Raw genomic sequence first — 16947 nt, forward strand, 5'->3', positions numbered from 1 at the left:
TGTCAACATGAACAGGGACTGCAAAATTCATAGCCATACTGACTCACCCAATTCTACAGAATTGCAAACTGAAGCTCAAATTATTCCCTGCTGCTTCCCATAGTGGATAACTCTTGTAAACTGTCAAAACGCACACAATTTCAGCAGCATTCTCCTAATATCATGTTCCCAGAGGCCAGTTTTAATGATTTTGCTCTTCAAGCCTCAAACAGAAAACAACAACATCCAATGTCATATGATTATGGCAAGTCACAGTGTACAAGCCACTGTGGACAAGTACATTTCTCCATTAACCAAGATGAAATAACTATATTAGAATAAATGTGATACCCAAAGTCATCCAGAAGTATAAATTCAAAGAGCAATGTTTCTTCAAATGTAAGCACATGTGAAAATTGCATTTAATTTGTTCATGTAATCATATTAAAACTTCATTTTCAGGAAGTAAATAAAAATTTGAAGTTATTCCATCAGCTACGAGGATCCATATGTTTAACAGACAACAGTTCTCAATGTGACAGAACTACACGAACTTTAATAACCCAATGGTATGACTTTTAGGTGTAACGATATTGTGGTTTTGCACATGTGTTAATTTCCCTACACCCACATCCCTCTCCCCTCCCCATCCCTCTTCCCTCCCCATCCCTCTTCCCTGTCCCTCTTGTCATTCCCTGTCTCTGTTCGCTGTATCACCTGTCCTGCTCCCTTGACCCTTTCATAGAATTATAAAATCCCTACAGTGTGGAAACAGGTCCTTCAACCCAACAAGTCCACACCGCCCCTCAGAGCATCCCACCCAGACCCATACCTCATAACCCACCTAATCTACACATCCCTGAGCACTACGGGCAATTTATCACTGCCAATCCGCCTAGCTTGCACAGTCTTTGGACTTTGGGAAGAAACTGGAACACCTGAAGGAACACAGGGAGAATGTGCAAACACAACACAGACGGTCACCCGAGGGTGGAATCGAATCTGGGTTCCTGGTTCTGTGAGGCAGCAGTGCTAACCACTGAGCCACTGTGCCGCCCGGGTCAGGTATGTAGCCATAGAATGCTCAAAATGGGAATGACCATTGAAGTATTGGGTCTGTGGTGAAGATGAAAGGATTTGGTTGGGATGACAATGGAACAATTGAGTTGGAGAGGGTGACTCTGAAAGGTTGAGTTGTTCATTTGAAAGGATTAGGTAAGGATGGGTATGGAAGGATTGGGTTGAGTGTGATTATTGAAGTACTGGGTTTGTGCTGACTATGGAAGGGTCGAAGTGAGGTGACAATGGAAGGTTTAAGTTCATGGTGACTATGGAAGCGTCAGGTAGTGGTGACTATGGAAAAGTTGAGATGGGATGTTTATGGCAGGGTTGAGGTGTGGTGAGTATTTGAAGGGTTGGATGGGTTGTGACTGTGGAAATGTGGATGTGGGATGACAATGGAAGGGTTGAACTCATGGTGACTATGGAAGAGTAGGGTTGGTGATACCTATGGAATTGTTGAGGTGTGGGTGAGTATGGAATTGTTGAGATGAGGGTGATTTATGGAAGGGTTGAGATGGGGTGACTATGGAAAGGTTGAGGTAGGTCTGATTATGGAAGGGTTGAGGTGGGTCTGACTATGCAAGGGTTGGAATGGGGTGAATATGGAAGGATTTGGTTGGTGGTGACAATGGAAGTGTTAAGGTGGTGGTGACTATGGATGGGTGAGGTGTGGGTGAGTATTTGAAGGGTTGAGTTGGCAGTGACTATGGAAGACTTGAATTAGGCTGACTATAGAAATGTTGAAGTGTGGGTGAGTATGAAATTATTGAGATGTGGGTGATTGTGGAAGGGTTGAAGTGGGGGTGACTATGGAAGGGTTGAGGTGTGGGTGAGTATAAAATTGTCGAGATGAGGGTGATTTTGGAAGGGTTGTGATGGGGGTACCTATGAAAGGTTTTGGTTGATGGTGACTATGGAAATATTGAGTTGATGATGATAATGGAACGGTTGAGTTGGTGGTGATTATGGACGTGGGGAGCTGGCAAGGTCATGGAAGGATTGAGTACGGGATAGGTATGAAACCATCTATTTATTTCAGGAATTGCCCCTGACACCTACAAACAGCCACTGCCCTGGCATGAGGTAAGGGAGAAAAAAGTGAATGAAGAATCTGGCACTGAGAGCTCCCTGCCATTCTAATTGTCAACTTGCTCAGCCAGTCACTGCTGTGGATCTGGCAGGCTAGCCTGCAAAGCATCCAATCAGTGGTGACAGTAGAAGGGAATAGTAAGGAGGAGAACAAACCCTGGATTGGATTCACTACAATTTGAATCAATGTGTTGATTGATTTATATGCCAGGATTTTAAAGAATTGAGTATTTAAATTGATACTAAGTTAATTAACTCACAATCCAAAAACTGTACATTAAGTCGATATGCGTGCTTGCATCAACAAATATAATAGCTAGACAAAGTATCCAAAATCAGTAACATCAACCTGCACTTATATAGCGTCTTTAATTTAACACACTTACACACTTTCATTTTCACATTTTCACAGTGTTGTTATTAAGCAAAGTTGAACACACAACAAGCCATTCAGATGGGGAGGGGGAAACTAAAACTTTGTCAAAAATATACATTTTTACATACATCTTAAAAGAGGGAGGATAACTGAAGAGATGAATTCCAGAGATTAGGGATTTGGAAACATGGATGAGAATTAAAAATATAATCTTTACTAACTGTCATGTAATGTGTGAGCGGGTCCTGGTGTATAGTAGGATACCAGCAGTAGCAGTTTAGACAAGGTCAAGTCTTTGGAGGGTGAATAGTGCTTGGCTTATATAACAATATGTCCTTCATTTTAAATCTTTACTACAGTTGTAGAGAATATTGTTTTGCTGCAGATGTATAGGATATTGCTGAGACCCACATTTGGATTATGATAGAGTTTTGTAGTTTTAGTTTCCTTATTTAAGACATGTTGTAAGCACATTGGAAACAGTTCAGAGAATATTCATTCGACTGGTACCTGGAATGAGGGAAGGTTGGACAGATGGACTTGTATTCATTGGAATTTAGAAGAATGAGAGTTAATCTTGTTGAAATATCCTGAGGAAAGATCTTGAGGGAATGTGACAAGGTAGGGCTGTTAAGAAGAGACCAGAACTAGGAGAAAAGGTTAAAAATCTGGGATCTTCTGTTTAAGATGGAAATGAGAATGAATTTTTTTCTCTCAGAAGGTCATGAGTCTATGGAGCTCTCCTCCCCAGAGTGGTGGAAACTTGGTCATTAAACATTTTTAACGGAGAAGTGGATAGATTCTTAACTAACAAGGGAGTAAGAAGTTATGAGGTGGTTATTACATTATCTACATAGAAATATAGATTTGTGGTTACAATCAGATCAACCATGATCTTATTGAATAGTGGAGCAGGCCCAGGGTCTGAATAATGTATTCCTGTTCCTAATTCAAATATGTGTATATATTATAAAGGTATACATGTCACACAACTTTGGTCAGTGGTTTGAGTAACCATAATAGAAGGGAAACAGGCTGGGCGGTCCAAGCCTTGACAGCAGAGGCGGGTGGAAGAGGAAATAGTTGAAAGTGACACGCAACTAAAAAGATTCAGCAAGAATTTTAAGGTAATGTGCCATGTGGGAATCCTATGGAATTAGGTCTTTATTGCACTCTGTACAATGTTACCGTCAATGTGGAGAATAACATCAGGTAGGCTATAAATTTACGTATTGAGCAAGCTCTCCTTGTCACCGTTACATTGATCTTTCTACAGTTACTTTTCCTCTGAGCTTTCCTTCTGTCCCACCTAAGTCACCACTACTCCAGTCCACATATTGTCCCTCCTTCTGATGCCACACTGAAATCACTCTGCATGGTTTCCCACTTAAATTCATTATTTCTTGGCCTTCCAAATTCTTCCCTGCTTTCAGTTCTCCCACACATTATAGAGTTGTAAAGGAAATGTGGTGGTCATTGATTTTATGTGGAACTTGAATTCCGTTAATTTAACTGATCAAACTTCTTCTTTGCCAACAGGATGGGGCATTGACCATGAGTGAGAAGGCCACACCAGCTAAACGCAAGTCCTCTGCTGAGGAGCAAAACATAAACCGAGTCCACCCTCTTCAAGCTGAGCTCTATGACCAGTGCAAAACCATCTACAACACCGATATACTGAACATCATTAAAAGAAGCCCCAGTTTCATCAGGACAGGGCAAAGTTCAGCAAAAATACTTTCTGCAGAGCAGGTAGAGTTCACGGCCAATTGAGCAAATAATACAACAATCTGATTCCAATGGTGTTTATGTGATTATGAAAGAGAGTGCTAGCAATGGAATAATTTCCACTTACAATGTAATTATGTCCTTTCTGAAATAAGGACATCAAAAGTGTACGCAGAACTCCAGATGGTAGTTTCAATCAATGCCCTGCACAACCGGAGTTAAACATCTTAACTTTTAGATTCCATTCTTCTTGCAATAAATGCCATTTGACTTCCTAATCACTTGCAATATCTGCTTAACATTTATGAATCATCTGGCCATCCGCTCAGTCCCTTAAACTCTCCCAGCACTGATACAGCAAAGGTTAATATGAGCTGTGAAGATCCCTCAACAGTTTCTAATTAAGCTCTACCATGGTTATTATTGTGGTTGGTGGGCCATTGTTGCCAGACTTGCTGAGCTTTACCACCGTTTCCTGTTTAGCAGCATACAGACTGCCAGAACGAACAGATATAGTGCTCATGTAATTTCCTGTGGTCAGACGTGAAATGCTGCACTTTAGAAGCATCGGCATGGATAATCAGTTTAATTTAAAGAACTTTATTCTGAGAGGTGGAGGGGGCATAGGCGTGCACATGCGCAAAGCTTTGAAAGTGTCAGGCTACGTTTATAAGGTGATTAAGGAAGCTGGGATACTTGGCATTGTCAATAAGATCAAATGCAACATAAAATCAAACCAGTCCTGTAATGTGAAACCATTACATGTCACAAGTTGGACCTCAACTGAGTGTTTTATGCATTCTGAGGAAGGGTCACTGGACCGAAATGTTAACTCTGATTTCTCTTCACAGATGCTGCAAGACCTGCTGAGCTTTTCCAACAACTTCTGTTTTTGTTTCTGCTTTATGCCATCTTTGTTCCCACAATTAATGGAGACGACATACCTTTGTAGTGGATACAAGAGGGCGATTACCAGGCCAGAAGGACCTGGGGTACACAAGGTGGCTCAGTGGTCAACAATGCAGCCTCACAGTGCCAGGGACCCAGGTTCAATTCCACCCTTGGGTGACTGTCTACATGGAGTTTGCACATTCTCCCTGTATCTGCATGTGTTTCCTCTGGGTGCTCCGGTTTCATCCTGATGTGAAGGCTAATTGGATTAACAATGCTAAATTGCCCATAGTGTCCAGGGCTGTGCAGGTGAGGTGGATTAGCTGTGGGAAATGCAAGGTTACGGGGATAGGGTAGGAGGCTGAGTCTGGGTGGAATGCTGTTTGGAGGGTCAGTGTGAATGTGATGGGCTGAATGGTTGCTTTCACACTGTAGGGATTCTATGATCTATTCTATGACTTGAAAGTTGAAGAGGATTCCACTGGAACCTTCACGAGCAGTTGGACAGGAATTTGATGATGATGAATTTTCAGAGTAATGGGGAAGATATTGACAGCAACATTAATTGAGATACCTCATTTGAATCTGTACTGAATACAACAAATGCTGGAGATCAAAGAGGGTCAGGCAGCATCCATGGAGAGAAAGCAAGCTAACGTTTCGAGTCTCGATGACTCTTCATCAGAGCTGACGTGGAGGGGGCAGCATCTATGCAATAGTGGGGTGGGGTAGGTGCTGAGTATTGGGGAAGAAACGATGTTGACAGTTCAGATTTAGTGACCAGAGAATAAGAATGGTGTGTCTAACTGCCAGGCTGGAAAGAATAAACAGTCCCACTGGAGTGGGGGGAGTGAGGAGAGGACGTGGTGACAAAGAATGTAACAAGTAAAGCTAAAAGAAAAGGAAGAAATGGGAGTGGGTTCACAATCTGAAGGTGTTGATCTCGATAAAAATAAAATCAGAAAGTGCATAGTCTGAAGATGAGATGTTGCTCCTCCAGTTTTTTGCTGGAGCAAATTGTTCTGCCGTTCTCACATTCTGATTACCTAATTTGAAATATTAACATTGTTTCTCCCCCAGCAATCCACACACATTCCCCACCCACCCACTATTGTATAAGTGCTGCCCCTTCCACACCTCACGCCAGCTCCGATGAAAAGTCATCTAGACTCAAAATGTTAGCTTACTTTCTCTCCATGAATGCTGCCAGGCCCACTCTGAATTCCAGCATTTTTGGTTTTCAGTCAATCAAATGACCATTCTGGAGATGATGGGTGAATAATATTCTGGGCTATAAAATGCTATGATTCTATGAGAAAAGCTTTCGCTGAACTGTAAAAACAGACAAAATCCTGAAGCTGATATGGTATTGTTTGATATGGTATATGTCCCTACTCAGAGCACCATCAAATACTCTCATGATGGTTCTAGTAAAGGTGACAGGCAGAGTACAGCACCGTCTGAACTCTCGCATCAAAACTACATAGATGAACCAAGGCATGGATAAGTTCAATAGTGGAGCTCTGCCTAGAACATCACAATAACTATGAGGGGAATACTACAAGTTAGACACAGCATAAGATTGCAACAGTACTCCCAGTAAACAATTCCAACAATCGCAAAGCAGACAGTGAGACACAGAGCAAAGATTCTCCTTCACTTTCCAGCCAAACTTCTTCACAGAAAGCATAGCATAGGGTTAGATACAGAGTAAAACTCTCATTACACTGACCCCATCAAACACTCCCAGGACAGAATCTGCACAGGGTTAGACCCAGAGTAAAACTTCCTTTAAAATGACCCCATCAAACACTCCCAGATTATAAAATCTTGCAGCTGCTGATAGCATATGGAGTTCAACAGCACACATTGAAACAAGGAAAGAATATGAGCAATTTACGAGCGATATTGGTAGATTAAGTAAGTGGACAAAAAGTTGGCAAACAGCGTATAATGGGAGAAAATTTGAAGTTGTATATATTGGAATGGAGAATAAAATAACAGTATTATTTAAAGTGTAGAGAAACTGCAGAAAGCTGCAACACAAAAAGGACTTGGGGATACTTATGCACACAGGTGCAGTCGGTAATCAGGAAGGCTAATGGAATTACCAGGATGCTGCCTGGACTGGAGGGCAAGTCTTATGAGGAAAGGTTGAGGGAGCTAGGGCTTTTCTCATTGGAGCAAAGAAGGATGAGAGGTGACTTGATAGAGGTATACAAGATGATGAGAGGCATAGATAGATTGGATACCCAGAGACTTTTTCCCAGGGTGGAAATGACTATTACGAGGGGGTATAATTTTTAAGGTGATTGAAGGAAGGTATAGGGGAGATGTCAGAGGTAGGTTCTTTGCACAGAGAGTGGTGGTTGCGTGGAATGCGCTGCCGGCAGTGGTAGTGGAGTCAGATACATTAGGGACATTTAATCGACTCTTAGATAGTAACATGGATGATAGTAAAATATAGGGTATGCAAGGTAGTTTGACGTTAGAGTAGGATAATAAGTTGGCACAACTTCATGGACCGAAGGGCCTGTATTGTGCTGTACTTTTCTATGTTCTATGTTGGTCTTTATTTCAAGGTGGTTAGTACTGTATAACTCTACTCTATACTCTGTAACTGTACAAAGTGCCAGTGACACCACATCTAAAGATAAAGATACCGTAGTCTTACATACCAAAAAGCTGCTCTCTCATTAGATAATGTTATCATAGAAAAATCATAGAATCCCTACAGTGCATATTGAGGCCATTTCGCCTATCGAGTCTGAACTGACCCTCCGAAGTACATCACACCCTATCCCCATAACCCCAAATTTATAATGGTTGCAATGTGCAATGCTGCACATCCATGGACACTGCAGGGCAATTTAGCATTGCTAATCCACCTAATCTGAACCCACACAACCATGGAGAGAATGTGCAGACTCCACCCAGATGGTCACCCAAGGCTGGAATCGAATCCAGGTCCCTGGTACTTGAGACAGCAGTACTAACCAATATACCACCATTCCACCCTAAGGATCACCACACCTTGGGTGAAGGGAGAGGTTGAGAAGGAGAATCCTTCATGGTAAATTCAGCTGGTGTGGACATTGAACCCAGACTGTTAAGCATCACAAACTGGCTGTCCAATCAAATGAGCTAACTGACCTCCAACCACATCGAGAGTCCTGTGAGCAGTTTTGGTTCTCTTATTTAAGGAGGATTATCATTTTATTGGAGACACTTCATAGAAGGTTCACTAGATGATCCCTGGTATGGAAGGAGTGTCTTAGTGGAACTCTACTCACTGGTATTTAGAAGAATGAGAGGTGATCTCATTGAAATAAATAGGATTTTTAAGGGGATTAACAGGGTAAATGCTAAGATGGTGTTTCTGTTCATGGGAGATCTAGGACCAGAGGACATAATCTCAGAATAAAGGAGCACTAATTTAAGGCTGACGTGAAGAGGAACTTCTTCTCTCATAGGGTTGTGAGTAACTGCTTACTACAGACAGCTGTGCTGGCAAAGTCCTTGCATATATTTAAGGCTGAGATAAATAACTTTTCATCAGTAGGAGAATCAAGGGTTATGGGGAAAGGGCAAGAAAGGGACCTGAGGAATGTTGGATCAGCGATCATCATATTGAGTCACAGTGCAGGCTCAAGAGACTGAACAGCCTCATTCTGTTCCTCTTTTTTGTGGTCTTATAAGATTATTTGTTATGTGTTAGTAAGTAGGCATTACAAAAGGATATTTAAAAAAGGAGGCAGTTGAATTTAAGAAACAGATCAGTCATCATTCAAACAAACAGAATTAAGATGCTGAATAGACTCTTCTCTGTTAGAAACCCATAATCAGAACTTAATTTATTCATCTGTTTATCTGCTTCAGGACCAGTTCAGAAAATGGATTCGTGATAACATCAGGAAAAAGGAGTGCACCCATTTTTCTGAGAGACAGACTGCTGGGTAAGACAGAGAAGTGAACGATTGTGTTGGCTGGATCTGGAACAGATAAATCACAAGCTTCATCAAATACTCAAAATTCTAGTTTTCACCCTGATATTGAATTCAGGATGACTTGAAAAGTGGTTGACTCATTTCCAGTGCGGTCATTGATGACATGATATACAACAGGTTAATTAATTCCACTCACAGATCAGACCATCAAAACAAAATCTCAGCATTTATCTTGCATTAAGCAATTTCTGTGGGCTTACTGAAATATCACTGCACTGATGCAATGATAGCTGACTGTGCAGCACTATTTGCAGATCCACAAACTCAAAATGCTCATTGGCATCTGTCTTCTCCTCTTACACCCAACTTGGACAGCTGCAAAACGGTATGATCCAAAATAATCTGGTCATTTGTGGTGTCACATTTGCAATAAATAACTGAAAGCAGCTGGATTGTCAATAAAACCAAACTCACTCATGAATGTAGCAGTAAAATGAGATTCCTGCAAATTCTGATGATATTAAATATCAGAGGATAAAAGAAGACACCAGTCAAGAATGAGAGAGAGACACTACACTAGCGAGCTGTATTTGAGAACCTACTATGTACAAGGGTGGTGTAGTACAAAAGGATTCGAAGAGCCTACTTTACTGAAAAGGAGCAAGCAGCTTCATAGCCATATATGTCCAGACCTCCACAGCTGAAATATTCCTGATGAGTATCTCAATTGGCTTTTAAGGTAAAACTAATGCAAATGTCCTGTGCCAACTCTTCAGTGGGTAATCTTTATCTCCCTCCAGTGGTTCTGGTGGATCAGACATCCCTGGCACCTGGGAGTGCATAAGGATACACGGGTCATGACTAATTCCAGGATAGCTGGCACCCACCTGCATAGTCCTCTCATAAGCTAAATGCACACAGATGGAGTGGAAAGTTTTTGGATTCACAGAGTCCCCTGCTGTCCCCAATGATCACATGCTGAGGGATTCCTACCCTAAGGGCATTGTGGTTCCACCTACTGCACATAGACTGCAGCTTTTCAAGAAGGCAGCTCATTACCACCTTCTCAAGAGCAATTAGGGATGGGCAATAAATGCTGGCCAGCCAGCGACACTCACATACCACAAGTGAATAGAAAAGATGCAGCTTTATTTATTCTCTCAGGCAGACTAGCCTTTTACATGTTGATGTGGAATTAATTTAGTTTCCCTTCAAACATTACTTCAACCCTTACCTTGATTCAATGGTGTGCTGAGACTTATGAGGTTCTGCAGAGCTCTCAGAATGACGCTAGGAATTATATCATTGCATAAAAATTCAAAGTATCTATTACCTTGAGAGCAGCAGGCACAGATTGAGCACAAACACAATTTGAAATCATCTCCCAGCCGCTTGCCACGCAGCTACGTGCTTGTCTCCTTAGAGAAATACTGACTGTAAACATCTTTGCACTCCAACAGCTGAAGGTAGAGACTCCTTTACCCTTTCTCATCAAGGATAGTATCATCTCCTATTGACTACTGTGGTCTCTCTTCTGCACAGTAGAAGGCATCTCACCTGCCTGGACCACAGAGCACCCCTGTCCTTGGATAGCTCTTCTCTGCTGTCTCCTGCTTTTCTTTTCCATTCCTACAGGAGGAGGAGCCTCCTCCCAACTACACAATTCCCATGATGAGGGAGATCCAGTTTCTGAGGCTGGCGACCTTCACCCTCAGTGTATCCCTATCTATAGGCTGTGTTCCCATGCATTCCCTCTGGAGCGCTTTTGTAGCACAGTGGTAGTTTCCCTACCTCTGAACCAAGTCCCACCTGTTCCAAAGGTATGTCATAATGTCTCTGAACATGTCGATTAGGGAAATTTCTGCAAGGCTATAGGCTAAGTGTTGGAAATGGCATTAGTATAGACCATAAGACCATTAGAAATAGGAACAGGAGTAGGCCGTTTGGACTGTCAAGCCTAATCCATCATTCAGTAGGATCATGGTTCATCTGAATTCCTCACATTCACTTTCTTGCATTTTTCCATAGATAACTGTTTGATGACTACTGTGAACATGATGGAGTGAAGGGCCTCTTTCTCTGCTGTAAAATCTCTACAACTTCTGAGGCTTTCAAGAAGGCATTGGATGTTTATTTGGATAAAAATAATATGCAAGGATAGGGGAAGAAAGGAGATTGGCACTAAGCAATGATACTCACTTCATGAGCTGGTGCAGGCACAATGGACCAAATGGCCTCCTTCCACACATAGAATCATAGAGTTTCAGAGATGTACAAGACGGAAACAAACCCTTCAGTCCACCTCATCCATGCCGACCTGATATCCTAAATTAATCTAGGCTCACTTGCCAACATATCCTTCTAAGTCCTTTCTATTCATATACCCATCCAGATGCCTTTTAAATGTTGTAATTGTACCAGCCTCCATCACCTTGTCTGGCAGCTCATTCCATATACATTGCACTCTCTGTGTGAAAATGTTGTCCCTTTGGTCCCTTTTAAATCTTTCACCTCTGTCCTCCAGTTTTGGACTCCCTTACCCTCAGGAAAGACCTTGACTATTACCCCTATCCACGCGCCTCATGATTGTAGGGGAAGCATGGTGGCTCAGTAGCCAGCACTGCTGCCCCACAGCGCCAGGGACCTGGGCTGAACTCCATTTTCGGGCAACTGTCTGTGTGGAGTCCACACACTCTCCCCATGTCTGCGTGGGCCTCTTCCAGATGTTCCTGTTTCCTCCCACAGTCCAAAGATGTGCAGGTAAGGTGGACTGACCATGCAAAATTGCCCATAGTATAAGGACATCTGTGATAGTTCTTCTGGTAGCTTGAAACAGTAAGTAAATGAAGTCACAAAGCTGACAAACACTGCCTGATTCAGCAGCACCTGTGGCCTAATTCACTAACCTATCCATCTGCCCCAGCACTGCCTCCTCACACCAGGCATAACCCACTCCAATGTTTCCCTATGGACCTAATCATAAATAGAGTAGGCCGCATAAAGCCCTGGGTGATTGGATGGTTAACAAACTCAAATCCTCTTCAATTAGTCTTTCTTAAAAATGACAGACTTCTATGTTTGGTGTCTTTCTGCATCATCAGAGAATGGCCTTTTTTTAATTCATTCACGAGACATGGGCTCCATTGGCTTGGCCAGTATTTATTGCTGTGGATCTGGAGTTGCATCTAGACCAGACGACAGATTTCTTTCCCTGAAGGATATTAGTGAAACAAATGGGTTTTTATGACAGTTGATGATGTTGGTTGGTGAATATTATGTGTACACAGGAGATGCAATGCACCTGATTTCAGAAAGAAAACGTGTCCCTTTGTTTCCTGACTTGCCCAATCTCCATTCCCTTTCACTCTGGAAGGCTAGGTTTTCTGTCATTCAATTTCTCCTGCCTTGCACACACAGGCCTTCTTTCCAAGAACTTCCTCTTGTCCTTGGCCCACCTCTAACAAGTAACAAAATCTCCATCATTGTTCACCATCATAATGGTATTGTTATATGGATCTTTGGCTGATCACAGAAACCAAGTGGGATGTCTTGTATAGATTTGCAATCACCAACCCTTCTGGCTGGTGTTAGTCTAAATTACTGATATTGAGTCGGGAAGGATGCCCACCTGAAGTCTCAGGCAGAAGATAGGCTCAGTTTTTGGAAACACAATGAGTTTATAACACATTACCTAATTGTCAGCTACAATTATATTAGTGATTCAAGATGAGACATCAGGCTCAATTTAAGAATAAGTTCAGGTTACTGCAACCGAAACATTCTGATACATAATATCTGAACCACTTGAACTAACTGGTTAGTTTCTACCAGGAGAATCCCAATGTGCAAAGCTTATTTCATTGTGCCAGTTCACCCCTTCAGATAGTAGCTACCTCATACACAGCCATTGTCGCAAACCTATTGAATTTCTAACTTTTCTCAGTTTTGACAAAATGTCACAGCCCTGAAACATTTGTTCTGCTTTTCTCCATACAAACACTGTCTGACCTATTGAGTTTTCGTCCAGCGTTTCCCACTTTCATTTCAGATTCCACCATCGTACTATTCTGCAATTTAATTAGCGTCAGCTCTCAAAGGACTTTGAGCTCATTCAGCCAGCCTTTTGGAACAAAAATCAGGGCAACCAGCAATGAACAACAACAACTTGGGCCCTGCCATGGGGAATAACTTGAGCTTCCTGGAGAGATGCATGAAGACTTAGAGGTGCCATGAGCTAACCAGGCTGAAGACAGGAAACAGCAGGATCGATTCATGCTAAATAAAAACCAAAAGAGCTGCAGATGCTGTAAATTAGGAATAAAAACAGAAGTTGCTGGAAAAGTTCATCAGGTCTGGCAGCATCTGTGAAGAAATATCAGAGTTGTGTTAACTGAGTTCTGAGGAAGGGTCAGTGGACCGAAACATTAACTGTGATTTTCCTTCACAGATGGCGGTACGATGGCTCAGTGGTTAGCACTGCTGCATCATAGCGCCAGGGTTCGATTCCACCCTCAAGCAACTGTCTGTGTGGACTTTGCATGTTCTCCCTGTGTCTACGTGGGTGTCCTCTGGATGTGCCAGTTTCCTGCCACGGTCCAAAGATGTGCAGGGTAGGAGGACTGGCCATGCTAAATTGCCTGTAATGTCCAGGGATGTTTAGGTTAGGTGGGTTTGACATGGGAAATGCAAGGGGTAGGAAATGAGTCTGGGTGGGATGCTCTTTGGAGGGGCAGTGTGGACTTGTTGGGCTGAATGGCCTGTTTCCACACTGCAGGGATTCTCTGAATCTACGAATTCTATGCTGCCAGGCCTGCTGAGATTTTCCAGCAACTTCTGTTTATGATCGATGGATACTATTTGTTTTGGGGACTAGGCCTGGGAATGGTGTGTCCACCTGCTCCAAACTATGACTAGGGGATTTGATCCAGTTTGTGTTTCTCTTCAAAGGTCAGTATGTGAGTGTGGGTACCCCAGGGAACATCACAGTGAGGAAGCCATTAACCTGGGTCATTTACACAGTGAGAGATGGAATACCTTGAAACACCTCCAGCAAGTCCCAACCGATGCATTTGGAGACATAGCATTTAAAGGACAAGGGCAGAAGACGGCAAAGGTTTGTGAATCCATCCTGACCGTGTCCCACTTTCACTTCAGTTTAGAAGGTTAGCCGTCAATCTTCCTTTCTATTCAGAAGTCACATGACACCAGGTTATAGTCCAACAGGTTTATTTGAAATCACGTTTTCTGAGCAATGCTCCTTCGTCGGGTATTGTATGAATTTTGACTTTGTCCACCCCAGTCCAACACCGACACTGCCACATCATTCTGTCCTATTGGCACCCATATCCTACCCATTGGACCTATTTAAACCACTTGAATAGGATGTTAAGTGCCCTGGAAGAGTGGCTATCTGTGATGGGAGGGAAAAGCAGATTAAAGTGTGAAAATAACTAGTTCATCAGCGTCCTCAGTAAAATACCAGGAACTTTTGGTTCTCTGAGCTTTGAAATGCCATTCGACGGCAGTGGAGATTTTGTTATAACTTGAATACACAGAATTCCTGCAAGCCAGCAGGTCAAACTTGGAAGCAGAACTGCAGTGAGTCGCTGAGCTGAGCATCTGCCAGACAGGAAAAGCTTTAAGAGACCTTGGAGCTGACTCCTTGCATAAGTGAAAGGTGTTTGCTCACAGGATGTATTCTGGAAGTGTGACTAAAAGTTGTTTCCATTACTATTGATGACATCTTTACTGCCATGAGCGTTTCATCTTTGAACTTCCTTTCATCATGAGTTCAGATAGCTAATGTGCTCGACATCGGAGAACGGCAGAGTCTCACGAGGCTCAGACCTTAATGCAGTGGTTGCAAACATTGCTTCACCCCTCTCAACAACCCCTACTCCATGAGGGCTCTGCCATCATAGATTTGGAAATGCTGTCTAAGGATCCATGGAGAATTTCTAAAGTGCATCTTGTAGATGGCAAATACTGCCGCTCCTGAGCATCAGTGGTGGAGGGAGTGAATATTTATGGATATGGTACCAATCAAGTGGAGCTGCTTTGTCCTGAATGGTGTTGAGCTTCCTGAGTGTTGTTGGAGCTGCACCCATCCAGGCAAGTGGGGAGTATTCCATCACACTCCTGACTTGTGCCTTGTGCTTTGGGGTGTCAAGAACTGAGTTACTCACTGCAGTATTCCAAGCCCCATGATCTGCTCTTGTAGTCACTGCATTTATATAGTGAGTCTGGTTCAGTTTCTGGTCAATGGTAACCCCCGGTGATGGTAATGCCACTGAATGTCAAGACATGAAGTTTAGATTCTCTCTTGTTCGAAGATGGTAATTGCCTGACATTTGTGTGGTGCGAATCTTACTAGCCAGCCCAAACCTGGATATTGCCCAGATCTCTGCATTTGGACGTGGACTGCTTTGGTATCTGAGGAGTCGTGAACACTATGTGGCCAAAGGGTGAGACAGCATTAGAGACAAGGTAGAAAAAAAATTATGAGTGGTTCTAGTGCTGAGGAAGTTCAGTTGCATAGATAGATCAGAGATGTTGGGTCTGTTTTCCTTCAAGAAGAGAAGGTGGAGAAGCGATTTGAATGAAGTGTTTAACAGCATGGGGGCCAAGACAGAGTGTATATGGAGAATTTGTTTCCATTAGTGGAAGGATAATGAATCAGGGAGCACAGATTTAATTAATCAGAAGCAGGGAGCAGAGGTAACTTATCTGAAGCAGCAATGGTGACATGAAGAGAAATGTTTTCATGCAGTCAGTGTGATTATCATCTGAAATGTACTGCACATGAGTGCAGTGGACACATTTCAATTGAGACTTTCATGAGGGAATTGAATCATTATTAGAAAAGGAAGAATGTACAGGTTATAGGAAAGGGCTCAAATTAAATTTCTCCTTCAGTGAGCCAGCACAGACTCAATAGGATTGATAACTTCTCTTTGTACTGTAACCGTTCTGTAAAATCTATGATTGGTGAACATTCCCACTTCTGACCTTATCATGGAGGGAAGGTCGTTGGTGAAGTAACTGAAGACGGTTGGATCTGAGGAACTCCTACAGAGGTGTCCTTGACTGACCTCCAACAACTACGTACGTGTTCCTGTGTGCAAGGTATGACTCCAACAAATGTAGAGTTATCTTAGTCTGTCATGGAATGTAGGTGACACTACAATATGGCATTTGTTTCCTACCCTTAATTACCCTTGAACTGATTAGTTTGCAAGGTCATTTCAGAGGGCAATTAAGACTCATCCACATTGTGGTTGGTTGGCTCGCCGAGCTGGTTCGTTGTTTTTCCGCGGACGTTTGATTACCCTGCTTGGTAACATCATCAGTGCAGCTCCGATGAAGTGCCGTTGTGTTTTACCGCCTGGTATTTAAACTCTGGAGTCCATTGAGCTGGATTACCTCATTTCCAGCTTTCCTTCGCAGTGGAGTGTAAATGGGGTTGAGCTCTATGTGTTTGTTAATGGCTTTCTTCATGGAGTACCAGGCTTCTAGGAATTCCTGCACTTGTCTCTGCTTTGCTAGTCCCAGGATCTTGGCGTTGTCCAAGTCAAATTGGTGGTTCTCCTTATCCATATGGATAGAGATGAGTGAGAATTGGTTGTGTCCTTTTGTAGCCAATTGATGTTCGTGTACCCTTGTTGTTAATTTCCTTCCTGTTTGTCCGATGTAGTGTTTGTCACAGTCTCTGCAGGGAATCTTGTGTATGACATTGGTCCTGTCCATAGTGGGTAGTGGGTCTTTGGTTCAGGTGAGCAGTTGTGCTAGGGTTGATGTGGGTTTGTGTGCTGCTCTGATGCCTAATGGTTGTAGGAGTCTTGTGGTCAGTTCAGATGTGTTCCTGATGTAAAGTAG

The 16947-nt window shown here is 42.7% G+C and overlaps 1 protein-coding gene across 1 annotated transcript in view; it reads left to right on the plus strand.

Annotated features, from left to right (window-relative positions):
* Nucleotides 1-450: 450 nt before the first annotated feature.
* The window catches only part of LOC109919238 (transient receptor potential cation channel subfamily M member 2-like), a 76667-nt gene continuing 60170 nt past the window's right edge, over nt 451-16947 (plus strand). The window contains exons 1-4 of the mRNA XM_048598990.1: nt 451-548; nt 4046-4258; nt 9005-9081; nt 14020-14185. Coding sequence (XP_048454947.1) covers nt 546-548; nt 4046-4258; nt 9005-9081; nt 14020-14185 — 459 coding nt within the window. The 5' untranslated portion in view covers nt 451-545. The remainder of the gene's footprint in view (nt 549-4045; nt 4259-9004; nt 9082-14019; nt 14186-16947) is intronic.

The sequence above is a fragment of the Rhincodon typus genome, chromosome 7, assembly GCF_021869965.1.
Source record: "Rhincodon typus isolate 14 chromosome 7, sRhiTyp1.1, whole genome shotgun sequence".
Taxonomy (NCBI): Eukaryota; Metazoa; Chordata; class Chondrichthyes; order Orectolobiformes; family Rhincodontidae; genus Rhincodon; species Rhincodon typus.